The sequence below is a fragment of the Nicotiana tabacum genome, chromosome 11 (assembly GCF_000715075.1).
Source record: "Nicotiana tabacum cultivar K326 chromosome 11, ASM71507v2, whole genome shotgun sequence".
NCBI lineage: Eukaryota > Viridiplantae > Streptophyta > Magnoliopsida > Solanales > Solanaceae > Nicotiana > Nicotiana tabacum.
Genome location: NC_134090.1, coordinates 170,536,217 through 170,559,893, shown reverse-complemented (window position 1 = coordinate 170,559,893; position 23,677 = coordinate 170,536,217). Strand labels below are relative to the sequence as shown.

Below are 23,677 nucleotides of genomic sequence, written 5' to 3'. Positions count from 1 at the left end.
GGTGAAGGCTCCACGGCCGCACTACTCTTTTGTACGATCCGCAGTCATGAGGTTCAAAGAGATGAAGGATACTCTTTTAGCCATTTTTGGCACTTTTGCTTTACATTTATGATGGATTCTTGTAATTTAATTTTAGCAATTAATTACTATACTTAGTTCTTCATCTATTTCTTCAATTTATTTATCTAGCATGAGTAGCTAAACCCATTAGCTAGGATTGTGGCTCAACCCTAGTGTAGGTAATTGATAGGTGTTGACATCTAGTGTTAGATTGACTATGAGTGTTTTCTATTTAGGTTGATTTTATGTTTTATCTGGAATTAGTGGTTGCAAACACTGATTCAAGCTTTGTGGGTTTAACTTTTCTTGAGAAAGAGAGCCTATGACCCCAAAAATTGACCCAACAAGGAATTGGGATGGACTCATGAGAAATGATAGTCCCAATTAACGGGTTAAACCTCGAGAGAGTAATTACCCTACTTGAACCCTAGTTACTTGGTCTAATTTGCCTACCCATTTGGTCTCGAGAGAGTCAATTGGGCAAAGACACTTTCTCTACCGAGAGGTGTGAGAGTGGGTAAAATTGTGCAACGGTTATAGCATAAGCCCCAATTATGTCAATCGAACCTTAGTAACATCTACCCGTCAATTAACCACCTAGGTAGTGTCACGACCCTAGTGCCCTTCTTCCCATTAGATACAACTTAACAATATTCTCGTAGCATAATTTAGTGTTAATCAATAGTTTTATAAAAATAGTTATAATTCGAAAACCCAAAAATGTTTGAAGTGACATTAGGAGCACAAACACATCTCTAGGCTAGACATACAACCCAACTTCACTACTAGCTCCCTGAGGAAATCGATCCCGACCTTTATATCGGGTAAAAGCTATTGCAACCCGCTCTTCCTACCTTAGTGTAGCGTCGAGTTGGTAGTGATCATATGTTCAGCATGAGCGCGGAGAATTCCCGTACGTAATCCCGTATTAAGTTTTGGTCTTCCGGAGCTCCCGTAGCTTTCTTCGTGCATTGTACTCAATATTTTTGGGAAAGAACTGTAGGCATACAACTACCTTCAGTTCTGCCCATGTCTCAAGAGTATCTTCACCAGCCCTTATGGCTTCGAATTTTACTCGCCACCAGAGTTTAGCATCACCCTGAAAATACATGGTAACAATTGCTATCTTTTTTTGCTTTTTTTAACTCCCCCCAGGGCATCGAAGTATTGTTCGATGTCGAAGATGAAGTTCTCCACTTCCTTGAAATTTCAAGCTCTATTGTATGTTTTTGGATCTGGAATCTTTAGCTTTTATGGAATAGGGATGAGGTTTACAGCACCCCCGATCTAGTTTTCGCCTCCCCGAAGTAGGCCTTGTAGTGCAACATTGACAACATTGAGCTGGCATGTCAAGTTGTCTATGATTTTGCTGCATGGTAGTCACCTGGTTTGCCTCTTGTTCCTTATAGGCTAAATCCTCGTTCGCCCTTATTGGAGGCCCTCGAATTTACCAAAAATTTTGGCTGCCTCTATGGCTGCTGTTTACCGGTGTCTTTCAGAGTCGCGACTGATGTTCGCGATGTCACCTTCAGCCTGCTTCATCCTGCGGTTCAAGTCGTCCAACATTTTCACTAGGTTGGTTCTTAGATCAGGTATCGTATTCGCGATGGGTCGTAATACACCAACCATCTCTTCAAGGGCCGCAGTGCGGTCCCCATGATTTACTATGGTCAGAAATGATGGTAATGGCAATGTGTTCCCTCGTCCGATGTCGAGCCTAGGCTCTGATACCAACTGTTACGAGGTGCCTTCTTGAGATTCCTTGGAAATGCGACGTAAGGCTAAGCAACCGATGTCCGTGTAGTTACTATCCGCCAACTAGGGTCCCCTCCGTACGCTAGGCGAGATTGTCAGCATCCTACAGAAAAACCAATGTCAAGAACAATTGAGAGAACAGAAAGGAGAATTGAGAATGAAAGAAAGCTTGACTGCATTAATGAAAGCTATTATAGAAAAACAACACGGTGTCGAGAGGGAGAGACACTAGTACAGAGAATTATTTGCTTTCTAGAAAGTTTGATTGCTTGATCCCCTCTAATAATGCTTTAAAAACAAACCAATGTTAGAGGACTTGACATAACTAAGCTAGAGAGACAAAATGGAACAACATGAAGTAAAATTACTCTATATTTACAATAGAAATGACTTAGATTCCTACAAAGCAGAAGCAAGTCTGGGACGCGTCCAAGGGATCATGGGGTATGACTGGAAAGACGCCCATGACAGCGCGCATATATGTACTACGTACTATATTATTGTTTTACATAAAAACTCGTAACATAACATTACGTCTGACTAGAAATAGTTATTCTTTGAAGGCTTACATGTATGAATATCTTCTCAAGTCTCCGCTAACCATTCATATTACTTGGGCCCCAACTAGAAAACATATATTGATGAAACTTACTAGAAATTAATAGGTTTTGTTACTTTAGGATATAATTAATGTTACAAACGGCATGTCACATGGGCTCCTATAAAAATAACTGTACCAAAATTTTGAAGCATAACATGTTCTATTCATATTTTTGGGTTTCACTTTTCTATAATTGGGGCAAAATTAAGGCGAAAATTACTTTCTATGTTAGGGAGGACATGAGTAGAAAAGCATTCAGCGAGTTGAAATTCCAATAAAAGTAGATGACCTAGCTTTTAAGACAATGAATCTGATTTATCTATCCCTTTTTAATGAAAAAACTGAAAATATCATGGAAAATTATATGGTGTAGCTAACTTATACAATGTATTTATTATTGTAGCTATACTTTTAAGAATTACAATTCGTTGCTATATTTGAATTTTATAGCAAATCCATCTATATTTCTGTTTTTTCGAGGGAGGAATCCGGCAAATCCTAGCCTGTATATCTATATTTCGCAGTAATTTTAATTGTATGTTTGACCGTAGTTTTGTGGTTATATACCCATATATACATCCCTTTATTTTTGTTATTTGTATCCTTATATATATACACCCATGTATTTCTGTATTTAGCCTTGATTGTCTTCGTTGCGTGAAGGAGTACAGTGAATACAGATGCCCGGCAAGGGAAGATTTACTACGAATGATAAATATTGAAACAATAGCTATGAATTGTAATTAGCTATGAAACTATAGTGCTTTCTGAAATTTCCTAGTATTTGATAGGAAATGGTCATCTTGATTATTCTTGAAAATACTAGAGTAGTATACTCATAATGCTCATCATTTAATAGGCCATTAAAAAGGAATGAACTCATTGATATTTCTCATTGCCTTCAAACCTAATGTAATAGTACTACTAAGAATTTAATAACGAGAATAGATACAATTAATCCAAAATAATAAAACATGCAATTAGCTGGAAATAAATATATTTCCTTCAATTCTTTCTATACGTGACCTCTATATTTTCCTGTATTTATTAACCCAATGAATAATAGAAGGCTTCAAAGGAAATGGAGTCACCTCCAAATTCTTCTCCTTTTTCCTCTTCTATTCTCAGAAAAGTTCGTCTTTCTCCTTTTTTGTTAATATTACTACCCTTCATTGTTCTTGTCGTTATTCTGTACAGAGAAGAATTCACGAGCAGTATTTTTGTTCAGCTTGACTTTAGAGTTTCCAACCAACAACAAAATTCTACCTCAAGAATAAGTGAGTAATTCTAATGAATTTGCACTTTTTGTTTCACTTTTAATTAATTTTCGGAAGAATTTATCATGCATGTTTGTCCAAGCTAGAAAATCACTGTTTTTTTTAATGCAAACATGAAAATATAAAAAAAAAATTCTCCAGGAGTTGAATTCAGAATCTAGAATCAGTGATTAGAATGAGCTTATTATATGTATACATTTTAATTCAAGTTGAAAGCAAAGGGTTCGCTTAAACTCATTGAACTCGCCCTAAATCCATGTCTATTTGCAAATATCCGACAAAAAAAAAACAAATTCCAAAAACAATTTTCTTAAAACTAAATCGAAATACGCACAAAAAGAAGAAGAAAATCAAAAACAAATCCAAACTAAAAACAAAACAAAGCTAAATTTTTTGTGTACATCTTTTTGATTTACAAGTATGAAGTTGGGTTAAAATTGACTGCATTTTAATTTTTTTTATCTCCTGCATTTTTACTTGTATAAGTATTTCATATTTACGGTGAAATTTATGAAAATTGTTGGCAGAGAAGAGCAAACAAAAATTACCATTTGCAATAGGAGAGACAGAGGAAGGATGTGATATTTTCAGTGGGAAATGGGTTTGGGACGAGAAAAAGCCTTTGTATGAAGAATCAGAGTGTCCGTACATAACAGCACAGTTGACTTGTCAAGCAAATGGCAGACCAGATAAAGACTATCAACATTGGAGATGGCAACCTCATGGTTGCTCTCTCCCGAGGTAAAAATTATTTTATACTGTCAGCAAACATATAAAACGAATTATATTATGAATTCATTGGATAGTTTCCAGAATTTTCATTTCTTTGACATTAATGTAGTTATTTACTGATCAACAGTCGGCACGATAAAAAAGACCTTAGACATAATTCAATCCTAAAAACTAGCTCATCAGGTGAGGATTCTCCCAGATTATATAAGGAGATTCATTTTTAAATCTCCTACCGATGTGAGATCTAACACCCCACACGCCCAAGACTGAACATATAGTTTTTCTCCTTATGATTCATGACGCCTTGGCTAACCTTAAAATGGCAGTTTCAACGCGACATTGTTGCTGCAAACACTTCGGGGGAAGAGGATGTTGTTCGTAGGCGATTCCTTAAACAGAGGACAACATCATTCTTTGATTTGTCTTGTCAATGGACTCATTCCTGAGAATGATAAATCCATGGAAACTGTTGGTAATTTCGATGTTTTTACCATTAAGGTGATCATCACTAGCAATTTTTGAGCTTACACATTACAAATTCTGTTGATTTAGTTAGCTAATATTTGAATTTCCAGGATTATAATGCAACAATTGAGTTCTACTGGGCACCATTTCTGTTGGAATCAAATGCTGATGATGCAGTTAAACATAGAATCTATAAGAGAATTGTTCGAAATGGTTCAATAGATGTACATGGAAAATATTGGAAAGGGGCTGATATAATTGTGTTCAATACTTACCTTTGGTGGAGGAGTGGCTATCGTTTTAATATTTCGTAATTTCCTAAGCCCTTTAATTTGCTGATTTATTTATTTTTATTCGTGACATATCTGACCCTAGGGTCACGAATAATTTCAGAACTTAATTCTTTCAACTCAAAACTTACCATATTTAAATTCTGAATCTGCTATTGTTTGCAGGGAAGGGTCTTTTGATGACATAAAAAATATAGTGGAGGTATCCACAGAGGATGCATATCGCATGGCAATGAAGAGTATATTGAGATGGATTAAAGAGAATATGGATCCTAAGAAAACCCGAGTCTTTTTCACTGGCATGTCACCTTCTCATGAAAAGTGAGTAAAACAATAACCTTTTCTCCTTCCCCTCATAAAAATTTCCCATCTCTTTCCCTTGTTGCATGGTACATTTCTATTTTAACTAAAAGGAAATAGATTAGACCAACAAAAAGAAAACAAATATACTCTTAAGGCATACTTTTTAATCTGTTCAAACAACTTTTTATAATTTAGATTTGCATTATTCCAATTGAGAAAAAAAAAGTGTCTATTCTTTGTTTGGCAGGAGCACAGAATGGGGAGGTGAACCAAACAAGAACTGTTTTAACGAAACAAAAATGATAGAGGATCCAAATTACTGGGGATCAGATAGTAGAAAAAGCATAATGCAAGTGATTGGTGAAGAATTTGGCAAATCCAAAGTGCCGATCTCATTTCTCAACATCACACAACTCTCAAATTACAGAAGAGACGCACACACATCAATTTACAAGAAGCAATGGAATCCATTAACACCAGAGCAACTAGCAAACCCTTTCAGCTATGCTGATTGTTTCCATTGGTGCTTGCCTGGACTTCCAGATACTTGGAATGAGCTTTTATTCGCCAAGCTTTTATATCCTTGAGAATTTGTAGATGATTGAAGCCTATCACGCATATTATATAATGTTTTCAAGATTTGATTTATGGCCGATGAGGAACAAGGCAAGCAATTTTCTTCCGTTATAGTCGGATAGAGTGAGAAAACAACTAAAGAGAAATGAGTATAGTGGAGATAGTCGCACGTAATAGTAGATTACGGTCATATTATTAAAAGCTTTGCCACGGTAAATGAGTAAGGAGTTCCAAGAAAAATATCCTTTAGTTGACTTGGGAGAAAAATGTTAACAAGGAAAAACTAGATTACCTCATGAGTTTATTGCAAAAGGAAAGAATTTTTGTCCATCTATTTTGCCCATAATTTGGACAAGAAACTGTTCACATTTTATTTTCCTCTTTATCTAATGGAACGTCTCATATGTACAACATAAATATAATCTCATTTTTAGATTTCTTTGCATTTTGTACGTTTGCACCAATTATTTTGATTTCACCTTATTACCTTATTTTTTATGATTTACCCCTTAATTCATTGGCTTCTTTACAAAACTATAGTGTGGTGTTAGTTGAGGAGCCCGAAATTATTGCAGAGAAATTAGGTAGAGCAAATCCTCAATTTTCAATGCTAGCACTTTTGTGTTCTGAAGAGTTCCCATAAGAAGAAATTGAGAAGTGTATATTTTTGGCTGGTAATAGCCACAAGATATATATATTTTTTTGTATATATGTGTATTATATTAAAAGACATATTTTATATACATTTTGGCTAGCGAATGCAATTAATTGTTTTATGAATTAATGAGAAATTTAAAAGTCTTATGATAATTACAGGAAAGTGATGAATTGGATCGATCACGGGCGGCCCTCTAGTTGGCCAAGACTAATAGGACCTTTTCTTAATTATGTAATTCGGGGGCATTTGCATCTATACCCGCTTTTGGGATACGTTTTAACTTATATCCGATATGCAAAAAAGATTGCAAGCGTACCCACTTTTTGTGTAACTTCAGACATAAAGGCCTGAAGTAGCAAAAAATTTTGCCTAAAGTGTAGCAAAACTTTAGATATTTTTGCATGAAGTTTGGCATGACTTGCAAAGGCAATTACACAAACTTCAGTTCATAGTGTAAATGGCAAACTTCAGTTCATGTGTTGGCTGAAGTTTTTGTTTGTAATTGAAGTTTTGTTCTATATTTGTTGAACTTCAGCATATTTTAGCCGAAGTTTTGTTCTCACTCTATCATAGTGTAAATGGCAAACTTCATGTTTTAGACGGAGAATTCTTCGACGAGTTTTTCACTTCCTTCTTCCTATTTCTATTATTGGTTATGAATTCTAGTATTGTATTCATACTATTATGAATAACTAAACTTCAGCATGTTTTAGTTGAAGCTTTGTTATGTTTGTGATGGACTTCAGGGCTGAAGTTTGTTTTGTATTTGCTAAACTTCAGCATTCTAGGATATGTACATGGAAAAAATAGTATTTTGAGCACCTTTGATATACTTTTGACATAATTTGGTCCTAAGGAGGCTAAGGAAACCATGGATTCGACCTAAGGAGGCAAGAACACGTTAGGAGCAAGACGGAGAATTCTTCCTCGAGTTTTTCACTTCCTTCTTCCTATTTCTATTATTGGTTATGAATTTTAGAGGATGAATTCTTGTTATATTTTTATATAATTGATCTGTTGAATTTCTTTACTTGTTCAACTACGTGTTTGTTGCTATTGATTGAATTGCCATCAATTGACTGTGCCTATTTAATGTGTATTGCTTGAGAGAGGGTACATATTTAGGTAATTGTTGAACAACATCACTCCTAACATATGTAAGAGATCAATACGGAGGGTTTAAAGGCAGGATTAGAGATAACGAAACCTTGGTGCGATCGTAGTGAGCAGTTAATTAGTGCCAACTAGTATAGTTTGAGAGAATACATCTAGTAAATTGTGGTAGTTGCTCGTGACAAAATTACGACAACCAAAGTACTTACGATCGGTAGAGAATACTTAGGCGAAAGTATAAAAGACAAGCGGAAAGGATTCCGACAATTGGGAAAATCATAACTCTAGGCCTCCTTAATATTGTCTCCAATCCTTATCCTTGTTAATTGATAGTTTTACTACTTTCTAGTATTTGTTAGTTAATTAGATAAAAATAAATATTATAATCTTTTATAATTAGAAAATTGTTTGGACTTGTATTTCTTAGCGATATTGAACAACTGTAGCTAAGCCTTAGTTCTCTGTGGGATTCGACTCCGGACTCTTAAACCGGATAATATTTGCAACGACCACTTATCCTTTTTAGGACTAGAGTTGGGCGTGATCAGGTTGTATTATAGGTAGATAGAGACAAGAGAACTTTTGAGTTAAAAATTCATAAACAACAGTATTGTTGAACGTTGACAGTATTGTAATTACTAGACATAACAACACCAACAGCAGCAGAAACTGCAGCAAAAGAAAGAAGAAAAAGGAGGAGAAAAGAAAACAAGGAGGAGGAGAAGGATAAAGAGGGCTAAAATTGTTTAAAAAGTAGGTACAAGTTAAACTTTTTAAAAAAATAGGTATAAGTTAAACGGGGGAGACCAGATAAGGCACACGTACAATTTTTTCTGTAATTCGTATCTTATCCCTCGTAAATATGAAGCTTAATATAGTTGCAAAGAACTGAATAGTTTAAGGGGTAAATCATAAAAATAAGAGGATAGGGAGCTGGTGGAAAATTTGAGAACTCCGTTATTTTTCATTATTCAATTTTCCTAAAAAAAAGAACAAAAAGATAACAAGATTGAGAACACAATAATACATCTTATTAGAAATATTTATTCTTTAACATTTATACATATGACAGGGTTGGTTCAAGGAGGAGGCCAGTAAAACAATTGCTTTAGCCGCCAAAAGTTGGAGTCCCTAACAAGTATTAATAGTAGAATACATAATATATTTTTGCTTAAGAAAATATTAACATTTGTCGAAAAAAGTACAAAATTTTTCTATAAGAAAGAAAGAAAAATTATCTATGTTTTAATGGAAAAAATGTTAGCTTTGAATTATATTATTAAAATCTTTATTAGCAAATATTTTTTTTACAACAAGATCTAAGGCAATATATAGCACACATATAGCTAATATCTTATTAACCTAAGTTAATCATTACCTATATAAACAATATTATTACTGTTAGCGGAAACGTAAAAGAAAGAATACAAGATTTAACGTGGTTCGGATCAAAATAATCTTACGTCCACCAGAGAACAGTTGTCTTTTTAATATTGACAAAGGAAGGGGAGAGTTCTCAATTACACTTAAGAGAATTTCTCTCTTAACTCTCTACTCACTACAATGTGTTGTATTATTTTTGGGATGATTTCTACAAATGAAGGAGTGCATCTATTTATAGAGGTAAAGACCTCATCTTGATGTCATTGGTGACATCAAACTACCTCCTCTTGATGTCATGGGTGACATCAAAGGAGGAAGCTTCCTCCTAGCATCCACACCAACTCTTTCCACCAACTCTTCCAATAGGCATGCCATTGTTGACTAAACATAAACCAACACCTTCAATCTCCACCTTGGTTTGCGTTTCGAGCGTGCGTGTGAACAACTCTGGCCAAAACCTCTAAGTTTACTGGGCAACCCCATTGTAAGAAACAAGAAGAATCAAACCATTGTTGAACATACCACCTCTACCTAACAACTGTTCTCTTCGGAGTTGCATCAGTTGATGCAGACCCCCGCCAAGTCCTTGTAGTGTGCAAACTTAGCGAGTGGGACTATCTTGGTCAACATATCTGCAGCATTATCGTCTGTGATAACCTTCACGACCTTGATAGTTCCATCTTCAACAACATCTCGAATAAAATGAAATCTGACATCAATGTGTTTAGTGCGCTCATGAAATCTCTGATTTTTCATTAGATGAATAGCACTCTGACTATCACATCTAAGAGTTGATTCCAGCAGAACCAAACTCAATTCCGCTACTAAACCTTTCAACCAGATTGCTTCCTTCACCACCTCCGCTGCTGCCATGTATTCTGCTTCTGTCGTAGACAAAATGTCAATCGACTGCAGAGTCGACTTCCAACTAACGGCACTGCCAACGAGGGTAAAGATGTATCCAGTTGTGGACCTTCTTCTGTCAAGATCTCCTGCATAGTCAGAATTTACATAACCGGGAATTGAAATACTTCCACCACTTTATCGAAAGGTCAGACCAACACTAGAAGCTCCTTTGAGATATCTCAATATCCACTTGACAGCTTCCCAATGCCTCTTTCCTGGGCTGGACATGTATGTACTTACCACACTTACAGATTGAGCAATATCTGGACGTGTGCATACCATAGCATACATAATGCTACCAATTGCACTGACATAAGGAATCTTTGACATATGTTCCACCTCATCCTCGGACTGAGGCATTTGTAACTCTGAAAGTTTAAAATGAGGAGCTAATGGTGTACTTACAGGCTTGCACGTATGCATATTGAATCTCTTGAGAACCCTTTCAATATACCTCTTCTGACAAAGATGTACAACACCATCTTCTCTTGAAATCTCCATACCAAGGATTTTCTTTGCAGCTCCTAAATCCTTCATGTCAAATTCCTTACTCAACAGTTTCTTCAAAGCATTTATCTCTGTAATGTTGTTAGTAGTAATAAGCATATCATCAACATACAACAGTAAATAAATCATTGAGTTACCAGACATCTTCTTGTGATACACACAGCTATCAAATGCACTCCTTGAGAATTCATGTGTAGTCATGAATGCATCAAACCTCTTGTACCACTGTTTAGGGAATTGCTTCAAACTACACAAAGACTTCTTTAGTTGGCATACGTGATCTTCTTTTCCCTCAGCTAGGAAACCTTCAGGCTGATCCATATAGATTGTCTCTTCTAGATCGCCATGTAAGAAAGCAGTTTTGACATCAAGCTGTTGAAGCTCCAAGTCAAATTGGGCAACCAATGCTAGTAGCACGCGAATTGAGCTATGCTTCACGACTGGAGAGAAAATCTCATTGTAGTCAATTCCCTCCTTCTGACTGAATCCTTTTGCAACCAATCTCGCCTTGAACCTAGCATCTTCCACTTCAGGAATTCCCTCTTTCTTTCGGTAGACCTACTTGCATCCAACTGTCCTCTTCCCCTTTTGTCTTTTCACTAAGACCCATGTCTGATTCTTGTGAAGAGACTCCATCTCTTCAGTCATGGCTAACTGCCATTGTATAGCATCCTTGCAAGAAGTTGCTTCAATATACGAGGAGGGCTCCAGATCCTTAATCTCTTCTTGTACAGCTATGAACGCATATGCAATCAAGTTTGCTTGATCTATAAGGCGTTCTGGTTCTCGTGTTTGCCTCTTCTCCCTCCCCTCTGCAATTGTGTATGGTTCATTGATAGCAAGTTCTTCAAGGTCTACATCTTCTGACTCATCTTTAACCTGAGTCTCTTGATCCTTTTCCTTGGCAAGCTCCACCGGAAGCTCCACCTGCTCGTCGTTCTTGTTTCCTGAAAACTCCACGAAAACTTTACGGGGATCAAGTATAGAGGATTCATCAAAGGTGACATCTCTACTAACTATAAATTTGAGTAAAGACAAACACCAAAGTTTGTACCCTTTTACTCCATCCACATACCCTACGAATATGGCCTTCTTAGCCCTTGGTTCAAGCTTTCCTTCATTAACGTGATAATAAGCTGGACACCCAAATACTCGTAAGTATGAATAGTTAGAGGGTTCACCTGACCATACCTCATTCGGAGTCTTAAAGTCAATTGCCGATGCTGGAGATCGATTGACAATATGAGCAGCAGTGTGAACTGCTTCAGCCCAAAATACTTTGGACATTTTGGCTTGTAGGAGCATACAACGAGCCTTTTCAAGAAGAGTTCTGTTCATTCTCTCGGCAACTCCATTCTGCTGTGGGGTATGCCTGACAGTCCTATGTCTTGAGATCCCATGAACCTTGCAAAATTCATTAAACGCTTCATTGCAAAACTCCAAGCCATTGTCTGTGCGAAGATACTTGATTTTCCGCTCCATTTGATTTTCAACCAAAATCTTCCACTCTTTAAATGCTTCAAAAGCGTCACTTTTTGCCTTCAAAATATGCACCCAAACCTTTCGTGAGAAATCATCAATAAAAGTGAGAAGATACCTCCTTTTGCCCTTCGATGGAAGTTTAGAGGGACCCCATAAATCTGAATGGATGTAGTCTAGCACTCCTCTTGTCTTGTGTTTGCCAGTGTTGAAGCTGACCTTCTTTTGCTTCCCTAGAACGCTGTGCTCACATAAGTCAAGTGTGCTGATCTTCTCACCTTCCAAAAAGTTACGATTGCTCAACATCTTCAGTCCACGTGCGCTCATATGACCCAGTCTCATGTGCCATAGTCTTGTCTTGTCATCATTAGATAACTGCACTGTAGATGCATTTGCAGAGCCAACAATGGTGCTTCCGGCCAATGTGTAAAGGCCCGTTCTCCAACTTTCCTTTCAGCATGACTAAAGAGCCTTTAGTCACCTTTATAGTTCCTGCTTCGCTCATGTACCTGTAGCCTTGTTCATCCAGAGTACTCAGGGAGATCAAATTCTTCTTCAGATCAGGAACATGACGGACTTATGTAATAGTCCTCACGACTCCATCATGGCAGCAAACCCGAACTGAGCCAATGCCAACTATTGCACAAGTTGCATTATTGCCCATTACTACGGTTCCTCCATTTTTCTCATAGCTGCTAAACCAGTCTTTTCGGAATGTCATATGCAAAGTGCAAGTAGAGTCTAACACCCATTTGTTTCCATAACTACTATTATTATTACACGATGTTGTTAGTACATAATCATTATCAAAATCATGTACATGTTCAACTGTGGATGCACTCGCCTTTTCCTTGGACTTTGACATTGGACAGTCTCGTTCAAAGTGCCCCTCCTTGACACAACCCCAACACTTTGTATTCTTCTTGTTCATACGAGACTTTGATCTGTGCTTTGATTTGCTCTTTCTCTGTTGGCTAGTCCGGCCTCTCACAAAGAGCCCACTTGCCTGGTCATCTCTATCTCCTTCAATGTGCCTCCGCACATCACTAGAGTTAAGTGCCTGCCGCACTTGCTCAAGCTTGATAGGCTCCTTGATATACATCATTGAATTCTCAATATCACGATATCCTGAAGTCAATGAAAATAGCAAAGCACATGTAAGCGTCTCCTCCTCCTTTTTAATTCCTGCAATCTGTAAGTCCATGACAAGTTTATTGAACGTATCTAAATGATCTTGTAACGAAGTACCTGACCCCATATTAAATGTGTGAAGACGCCGTTGTAACAACATCCTTGTTGTCACTGATCGTCTTAGTATAGCCCTTCTAGATTTTCCCATAACTGTTTGGCCGTCTCTTCGGTACCCGTACTCACTTCACAAAGCACGTTAGGTGCAGGGGATAGTTGGATTGCACTCAATGCATCCCCTTCAATCTTCTCCTTGTCGGGAGTTGATATATCCTTAGGATACTTTCCGTCAATAGCATGGATTGAACCTTCCCTCCGCAGTAACACCATCATCTGGATCTTCCAGATATTGAAGTTGTTGCGTCCACTGAATCTATCAATTTCAAACTTCATGGAACTCATCTTTGCTTGTTCTTCCTCCTTGGATCGTTAAAGAATCCTGTTGCTCTGATACCAATTGTTAGCAGAAATGTAAAAGAAAGAACATAAGATTTAACGTGGTTCGGATCAAAATAATCCTACGTCCACCAGAGAACGGTTGCCTTTTTAATATTAACAAAGGAAGGGGAGAGTTCGCAATTACACTTAAGAGAATTTCTCTCTTAACTCTCTACTCACTACAATGTGTTGTATTATTTTTGGGATGGTTTCTACAAATGAAGGAGTGCATCTATTTATAGAGGTAAAGACCTCCTCTTGATGTCATTGGTGACATCAAACTACCTCCTCTTGATGTCATGGGTGACATCAAAGGAGGAAGCTTCCTCCTAGCATCCACACCAACTCTTTCCACCAACTCTTCCAATTGGCATGCCATTGTTGACTAAACATAAACCAACACCTTCAATTACTATATGAAGTTAAAAACTTTATGTCTCTCTGACTTTGGAGAAGAAGCAACTAAGCAGCAGCTATGACTTAATGAGGCAGCAGTGAACAAATAAACTGAAACCAGCTTCTGAACCCAGTAGAGATGAACCAAATTGTAGAGAAAACGAAAATAAACTGTGAAGCCCCTTGTTCTTCTTTGTTTTTTTTTTGAAGTTTTTTCTGTTTTAGAAATAAAGATGAAAGGGAGGGATTTCGGAAAATTGCAGTGAACTAGTGTGTTTTCTGTGAGTGAATGATGATCATAATCGTGTATCAAATGAGAGGAGGAGTCCCCCTTTTATAGGATGTCAGTATATGCTCTATGAAGAAAAGAGATAGGAACGAAAAAAGAATCTGCCAACTCCCTAAAAATCAAGGAATTGGCATTTTTTGCAACTGAAATGGACAGCTGTCCAAGTCTAGAATTTCTTCTTATTCTTTTACCCCTTAACTTCTCAAAATGACCCTTTTTAACCCATGTTTAACCTAAATTCCTCATCGTATTGCATTTTGGTCCCTCATCCCTATTCTAGAATTCTCCAGCTGTTAAAAGAAAAAGATTTTGCTCAATTTTAATTCCCAATAATATCCTGCAAGATCCCTGTATTTACCCCCAAACATTCAAGACTTAGGCCAATTGACCAACAAGCCTAGGCCCCAAACTAAATGGGCCTTCTACTGTCAAACCCGACAACTCCATGAATCCCAAATACAAAGCAACCCAAAAGATCAAATAACAGATGACTAATTTTGAACAATTAAAATTAATACTGTAAAATGATAAATACAAATAGTTTAAAATATGATTGAACTAACTACAACGATAATGAGCTATGAAGCTAAACTTGTTAATTAACAAAGAAATCTATAATCGATGATAATGCTAAGTTAAACAAACGATAGAAACAATACCTAATCGTTGCTCGTGAATGCAAGGAAAAATATCGACCAAAGAAACCAACGACGCACAACTCCAAGCAAGAACTGACCTCCACAGGTCCTTTCCTTTGAAGAATCCGGCTTGATATTTACTTCTGGCCGGATTTTTTGAGGGAAAATATCTATGAGATGCAAAAACGGCCGAGACGAGGGTGAACGGACCACCCAGCTCCGATAAATACAAGAAAAGAACTCAAAAAAATAAAAACGAGACAAGGGTATCGATTTTAGATCTAAAATTCACGGAGTTCTAATGGGAATTGAGGGGAATTAGTGGTGGATTGATGATTGATAATAGGTAAATTTAACTATAATTAGGCCTTATATAACCACCTTCTTGTATAGTTTGGATGATAAAAGTAATAACAAAATGCTCTTATTAGTGTTTTTCATGCTTTGCAGGTTATATGTGACCAGAGAAGGCTATGGAGTACTTTTGGGATCAAATATGGAGAAAAAGAGGCCGATCGTAAAATTCCGTCAAGTAAACCACGCGAAACAGCTCAAGTCAGAACTGAAAGATGACTTCCGCGGCTCCACCGCGACCGCGGCAGAACCGCGGTAGAAGATGGCTGCAGACAAAGTGAGAATCAGAGAGCATGTTTGGCTGCGGTTTGACCGCAACCACGGCAGAACCGCGGCGGAGGCGGAGAACTTCAGGGACTAAAGTGCAAAACACAGAATTTTTAGCCCAAAACCCTATTTTAAACACTAGACTTCGCCCAAGAGAGGCATGTATTGATTGGGAGAGTATTTTGGCAAGGGAAAACAATTGTGAGAGATCACCCAAAATATCTTTCTTCTTTTCTTTGATTTTTCTTGCAAGTTTTATGATGAATATTGTTTTAGTTTGTTTACCCACAGATATGAGTAGCTAAATCCTTTGTTTAAGGTTTTGATGGAACCTATTGGGGGATGAACTTCTTGTTTATATGAATACAAATTGCTAGTCTCAATCTTTATTTGTTCAACTTTGTGCATGTTGTCGTTAATTGACAGGATCCTCAATTAGCTGTACCTATTTAGTGTGCATAACTGGGGAGAGAGTGCATATTTAGGTTATTGTTGAACAACACCACTCCCAAAGTATAAGAGGGATCTATAACTGCGGGTTTAAAGGCGGGATTAAGGATAACGAAGTCTTGAGTGCAATCTAAAGTGAACCATGTTAATTGGAGATAGCTAGTGTATCTCGGGAGAGTGCATTGAGTATATTACTGTGATTACTCGGGAGAGATTTACGGTAAGATGAGCGTTCATGATTGATAGAGAGGTGTTGGTCAATTTGTATAAAGCATAAACAGAAGGGATTCCATCAATCGGGGAAGTCATTACCTTAGCATTTTCTCATTATTGTTTACAACCTTAGCATCCTTAGTTTATAGTTGTTTATTTACTTGCAATTTTAGTTATTAAAGACACCATCAACTGTGATTCAAACGTTTGGGGGAATTGGTTCTCAAGAGTTTAGTGGGTCTAAAGATAGTGATTGATAGGTTAACTCTCTGTGGATTCGACTCTGGGCAGAATACTCAGGTTATATTTGCAACATCCGCAGGGTCCTTTTTATAAGGCATAGTTGGGCGTGATCAAATTTTGGCGCCGTTGTTGGGGAGTTAACGAAATTATCAATTACCATTGATAGAAATACAAAAATTCTTAGTGTAGTCAGTTTTCTCTACACCAAATTTTGATTGAAATTTTTTGACGGTTGTTGACATGGTTGCACATGTGTATGCCTAGAAACTCTACGAGGACTGGAGAACTACTTGAAGGACTCTCAGACCCCGAGAAAACATTCTGGATATTGAACCGTGCCAACAAAAGACTTCAACAACCTCATCAAACACACAAACTCGAAATTGACATGGGTGACGTAGACAACGTCAACGGAAACGTCAGAGATATGGCACCTCCTATCCCTGAGGCTGCACTATATGACTGGGCACAACCCACAACTGGCAATCTGGCCACTGCCATTGTTGTGCCCGCGATACAAGCTGAATCGTTCCAGATCACGAACAACATGCTGCACTTGCTGCAAAACAAGGGACTATTTTTTGGGACACCAGCCGAAGATCCTCAGCAGCACTTGAAGAACTTCTTGTCGATTTACAAAACTCAAAGGCAACCCAACGTAACTCCGGAAGCAATCAGGCTGTTATATTTCCATTCTCGATGACAGGAGCTGCTCAGGTCTGGCTAAACTCACTCCCTATAAACTCTATAGAAACTTGGGATGAGTTAGTCAAGCGATTTCACATCAAGTTCCACCCGCCCAACAAAATAGCTCAACAAATTGATGAGATTGTGAGCTTTAAACAGAAACCAATGGAGACACTACATGAGACATGGAGCCGGTTTAAAGGAATGTTGGTTATATGTCCACACCATGGTATTCTAGATCAGATGTTGGGACAACGGTTTTACATGGGACTGTCAGATAGCATGAAGAACATTGTAGATGCCTCAGCTGGTGGGGCATTTTTGAGCAAAACTTGGAGAGAAGGTCAGAGTCTGCTTGACAAAATGGCTCAAAATTTGGGGTGGACGACGAGGAATGCACCTATCACTCTAGTGGTACACTCAGTGCCTTTTGACCCATCAAATTCCATGGCTGAAAATGTGGCGACCCTCTTGACACAGATGAGCATACTCACCAAAAAGGTGGAGGAATCAGGGCAGAAACAGCAAGTGCACATTATAGATACTACCAATGGGGGCTTGCGCACATCTTGCATTAGTCAGCCAGTTGGTAATCCTTGGAATGCAGAACATGATCATCATCATCAGCACCCTGAAGACATGAACTATGTGTCAAACTATAGAGGCCAGAGACAGGGCAATCAGAACTGGGGTCAGCAAACTCAGCAGCCATATAGACCACCCCAGCCACAGTACAACATTGGAAGCATGAGAGGTATGAGACCTCCCAACAATATGGCACCTTATCCAAGGCCACAGGGGTACAACAATCAGCAGCAAGGGTATCCCCTACCTCAGCAACAGCATGGTGGAAGGCAAGAAGATGGGTTCACTAGACTTGAAGCAATGATGCAGCAGGTTATTGGGTCCAATGCAAAAATAAATGAAAGAGTAGATGCACATGACGCAGCAATCAAAAATATTGAAGTGCAATTGGGCCAAATTTCAATGTCTCTGAAAAATCGTCCTCAGGGGACATTACCTGCAGACACCTAAATTAATCCAAAAGATCAGGGCCCAAAGCAGCTGATGGCGGTGAGTCTCTGTAATGGTAGGGATCTAGATGTAGAACAAGAGAGAGCTCGAGAAAATATATAGGCTGAGACATTCATTCCAGTGCCCATTGAGCTGGATGAGTCTACGATACTGACAGAGGTGATAGTCCAGCCTCCTCAGAAAGAAAAGAACATTCAGCAGGGGACCGAAAAAGTAGTTGAGCTAGTTGAAGAGCCAGTAGTTGAAATAGTAGCTGATAAAGAGAAGTCCCAAGTGATTGGGAAGAAGAGACCTCCTGCACCCTTTCTACAGAGGCTGACCAAGCATCAAAAGGAGGAGCAGTATAAAAAGTTCTTTGAAATGCTCAAACAAATCCAGGTAAATATTCCACTGATTGAAGCTTTAAAGGAGATGCCTGGGTACGCAAAAATAATGAAGGACTTGATGTCCTGGAAATTTAATTTTCAAGACTTGGCTACGATTACACTTACTCAGACCTGTAGTGCAGTGGTGACGAGACCTATTGCTGAAAAGCTGTCTGATCCAGGTAGCTTTACAATTTCATGCACTATTGGGAATTTCGCCTTTGCTAAGGCGCTCTGTGATTTAGGGGCCAGCATTAATCTTATGCCCCTGGATATCTATAAGAGGTTGGGTATTGGGAGAGCTAGACCTACCTCCATGTTGTTATAGCTGGCCGACAGGACTGTGAAGCGTCCATTCGGTATCCTTGATGATGTGCTTATTCAGGTGGGAAAATTTGTGTTCCTTGCAGATTTTTTGATCTTGGATCGCAAAGTGGATGAAGAGATTCCTATAATCTTAGGAAGACCATTCTTGGCCATGGGGAGACCTCTGATTGACTGTGAGACTGGGGAGCTCAAAATGAGACTCAATGATGAGGAAATAACATTCAATGTGCAGAAGTCTATGAGGCGACCAAGCGAGTTCGCCAATTGCTCTTTTATTGATGCCGTGGATGTAATTATAGAGTCTGATGATGAGGTATTGACAATTGAGGACCCCCTTGCTGCATGTTTGATGAACTTAGATGAAGTGAATGGTGAGGATTTGGCGAAATGGGTGTTGGCATTGGAAGGTAGAGGGTTCTGGGAGAGAAATCTAGAGTTTGAGCCTTTGCACTTAGAAAAGAGAGAAACTCCTCCAGCTAAGCCATCCATTGAAGAACCACCAAAGCTGGAGTTAAAGCCATTGCCAGCCCACCTCAGGTATGAATTTCTGGGACCTGACTCCACATTACCTGTTATTATCTCATCTAGTTTGGTAGATGTGCAGGCTCAAAAACTTTTACAGGTACTAAAAGAGTGCAAAATTTCCATGGGGTGGACCATGACAGACATCAGGGGGATCAGCCCCGCCTACTGCATGCACAAGATTCTGCTGGAATAGGGGCTCAAACCTTCCAGGGAACATCAGAGGAGGCTGAACCCCAACATGAAGGAGGTGGTGAAGAAGGAGGTGATAAAGTGGTTGGATGCGGGAATTATTTTCCCAATCTCTGACAGCAGCTGGGTGAGCCCAGTGCAATGTGTTCCTAAAAAGGGTGGCATGACGGTTGTGACAAATGACAACAATGAATTGATCTCAACAAGAACCGTCACAGGCTGGAGAATTTGTATGGACTATCGAAAGTTGAATCTAGCCACCCGGAAAGACCACTTCCCACTTCACTTCATTGATCAGATGTTGGACAGATTGGCAGGGAGGTCACACTTCTATTTTCTGGATGGGTAATCAGGGTACAATCAAATCTCCATTGCACCGGAGGACAGAGAGAAGACCTCTTTCACATGCCCGTATGGCATTTATGCCTTTAGACGGATGCCCTTTGGCCTATGCAACGCACCTGCCACATTCCAACGGTGCATGATGGCCATATTCACTGACATGGTTGAGGAAATAATGGAGGTGTTCATGGATGACTTCTCAGTGGTGGGGAATTCATTTGATGAGTGCCTGATAAATCTGACGCGTGTGCTGAAACGGTGCATCGAGACTAACTTGGTTCTGAACTGGGAGAAGTGCCATTTCATGGTATAAGAAGACATAATCTTGGGGCACCGGGTATCAAGCAAGGGAATAGAGGTAGATCGCGCGAAAGTTGATGTAATAGCAAAGCTGCCTCCACCAACTTCAGTCAAAGCCATCAGAAGCTTCCTTGGACATGCCAGTTTTTACCGGAGGTTCATAAAAGACTTCTCCAAAATCGCCAACCCTCTCTGTAAGTTGTTAGAAAAAGATCACCCGTTTTTGTTTTCTGATGATTGCAGGGTAGCATTTGAGGAGTTGAAAAAGAGACTGGTCACAGCACCCATCATTGTTGCCCCCAACTGGGAGCAACCGTTCGAACTAATGTGTGATGCTAGTGACCATGCAGTGGGAGCAGTGTTGGGCCAGCGGAAAGACAAACTGATTCACCCAATCTATTATGCTAGTAGAACGCTGAGTGGAGCCCAGTTGAACTACACTGTGACTGAAAAGGAGATGTTGGCTGTAGTGTTCGCGTTTGACAAGTTCTGATCCTACCTGATAGGGTCCAAGGTAATTGTATATACTGACCATGCAGCTCTCAGGTACTTAATAGAAAAGAAAGAATCTAAGCCATGCCTGATTCGTTGGGTGTTGCTATTGCAAGAGTTCGATCTTGAGATTCGTGACCGTAAGGGCACTGAGAATCAAGTCGCTGATCATCTATCACGACTTGAGGGAGCTGAAAATATAGTTGAGGTTGAGGAAATACTGGAAACTTTTCCAGACGAGCAGCTGCTCGCCACCACTCATCAGGAAGCGTCATGGTATGCGGACTTTGCTAATTACCTGGCCAGTGGTATAGTTCCTCACAACCTTTCGTCGGTCCAAAGGAAAAGATTTTTTCATGAAAGCCGCCAGTATTACTGGGATGAACCTTATCTGTTCAGAATATGCCTTGATAATATGATTCGGAGATGCATCCCCGAGATAAAGCAATTTTCTGTTTTGCAGGCTTGTCACGTATCGGCGTATGGTGGACACTTTGGAGGGGTTAGGACAGCGGCAAAGGTGCTAGAGGCTGGATTCTTCTGGCCGACAGTGTTTAAAGATGCGCACCTATGGGTGAGGGCTGCAATGAATGTCAGCGGACCGGGAACATTTCCCGACGCTACGAGATGCCCATGAACCCAATCCAAGAGGTGGAAGTGTTTGATGTCTGGGGGATTGACTTCATGGGTCCTTCGTCGGCTACTATGGCAATAAGTACATTATTGTTGTTGTAGACTATGTGTCCAAATGGGAGGAAGCTGCGGTGTTACCCACCAATGATGCAAAAGTGGTGGTGGGATTTCTAAAGAAGAACATATTCACCCGCTTTGGGACACCACGTGCAATTATCAGTGATAAAGGCACTCATTTCTGCAACAGGGCCTTTGAAAAGTTGCTTGCTAAGTACGATGTGTGCCACAAGGTGGCTACTCCTTACCACCCGCAAACTAGTGGACAGGTTGAGGTGTCCAACAGAGAAATCAAGAGTGTGTTAACCAAAACTGTGAATGCTACAAGAACTGATTGGGCGAGGAAGCTAGATGATGCACTCGAGGCTTACAGAACTGCCTTCAAAACTCCAATTGGTATGTCACCATACAAGTTGGTGTTTGGGAAGGCCTGCCACCTGCCAGTGGAACTTGAACATAAAGCGTAGTGGGCATTGAAACAGCTGAACTTAGACATGAAAGTTGCGGGCACGTCAAGAGTCACTGAATTGCATGAGCTCGAGGAGTTTAGATATCTTGCATTTGAGAGCACAAAATTGTACAAGGAAAGAATGAAGAGGCTGCACGACCAGAACATTGTTGAGAGAAATTTCAAACCCGGGGACATGGTATTGCTATACAACTCAAGACTACGTCTGTTCCCAGGTAAACTTGAGTCACGATGGTCTGGACCATTTCGAGTAGTTGAAGTTTTCTCTTCAGAAGCAGTTGAGATTGCCACAGAGAATGACTCTCGTACATTCAGAGTGAATGGTCAAAGATTGAAGCCATATGTGGGCATGAGCAAGAAAAAGGAAGTGTCTGAGCTGCACCTGACTGAACCATAGAGGTCGAGCGAGCCTTAAATGTGCTCATCCTGCGTCGTGCCGCAACGTTAAATCAGGCGCTGCGTGGGAGGCAACCCACGAAATTGTTGTAAGTGTAACACATTATATGAAGAAAAAAAACAATCAGACAACTGCCCAGACCGCGGTCAAACCGCGGTCAGAGACCCCCTCTGAACTTCATTCACCGCGTTTCTACCGCGACCGCGGTAGAACCGCGGTGGGAACCCCTCTCTGAACTTTGTCTACTGCGGTTCAACCGCGACCGCGGTAGAACCGCGGCAGACCCCGTCGGGCCCAGGTATGCAGAAATTTTTTAATTCACCCCCCCCTTTCTAATTCACCTAACCCTGCACCCACCCCAAAACAATTATTCTCCCTCCCTATTCAGAAACAGAATGCCCCCCCCCCCCCAAAAAAAAAAAAAACCAAATCCTCTCTTCTCTTTCTCTCTCAAATCCCTCCCTCACTCCAAAAAACCGCCATTGTTATCTTCTCCACGCCTCCTCTCACCACTACCCACCCCTTCCAACCTTCATCAAGTAAGTGTTCTCTTCTTTTTGATTCTATTTCTTCTTCTAATTAGTATAATTTAGTCTAAACTAGTTTCGTTAAACCCTAGGTAGGAATAGTGTAGATTTTCTTTCAATTTTTGCTTCTTCTCTGTTTTTATTGTTGTATTTGCTTCTTGTGGATTTGTTTGGTGCTAAAATGGTAGGGTCTTTATTTGGACCCTAAGCATGATCAGTGATTAGGGAGGGTTAGAGATTGTGTGGTGTTAATTTGGGGTTATTTGGATATGGGCCGCCACAGTAGGCGATTTTCGACGGCGACGCTGGGGTGGTGGTGAGAGAGGGTGAAGGAGATAAGAAATGAAAGGGGGTCTCTTAGAGTTTGGGGGGAGGGGGTTTGTTTCGGATAGTAATAAGGGATTAGGGCTTTAGTTGCGGACCGTTGGATCACATAGGATCAACGGTGGGGATTTAAAACGACGTTGTTTGGTTATTAAACGCTGTCGTTTGGGTAAAGGTGGGGGTTGGACCGGACTGGGCGGCGGGAGTTGGGCTGGGCGGAAAGAGTCTAAGGGGATTGGGCTAAGAAATTGCTTTTGGCCCAAATTTAAACAAGGTTCAATTCCCTTAATTCCTTTTCTTTGTTCTTTGTTGTTTTCTTTTTTCCTTTTTGATTTTAAAAATTAAATATCCTAAACATACTAACTAAAATTCTAAATCTATTCTAATTTGAAAAATTACCCTACTCATTATTTCTAATATTTAGCTA

At 39.5% G+C, this 23,677-nt stretch overlaps 1 protein-coding gene across 1 annotated transcript; it reads left to right on the top strand.

Moving 5' to 3' along the window:
- The first annotated feature begins 3,430 nt into the window (after positions 1-3,430).
- LOC107787253 (protein trichome birefringence-like 33) lies at positions 3,431-6,504 on the top strand. The gene is made up of 6 exons (XM_016608797.2): positions 3,431-3,693; positions 4,221-4,434; positions 4,752-4,923; positions 5,001-5,200; positions 5,346-5,501; positions 5,731-6,504. The coding sequence occupies exons 1-6, from the start codon at positions 3,498-3,500 to the stop codon at positions 6,068-6,070; spliced, it is 1,278 nt and encodes a 425-aa protein (XP_016464283.1). The 5' UTR covers positions 3,431-3,497; the 3' UTR covers positions 6,071-6,504.
- Positions 6,505-23,677: the final 17,173 nt, after the last annotated feature.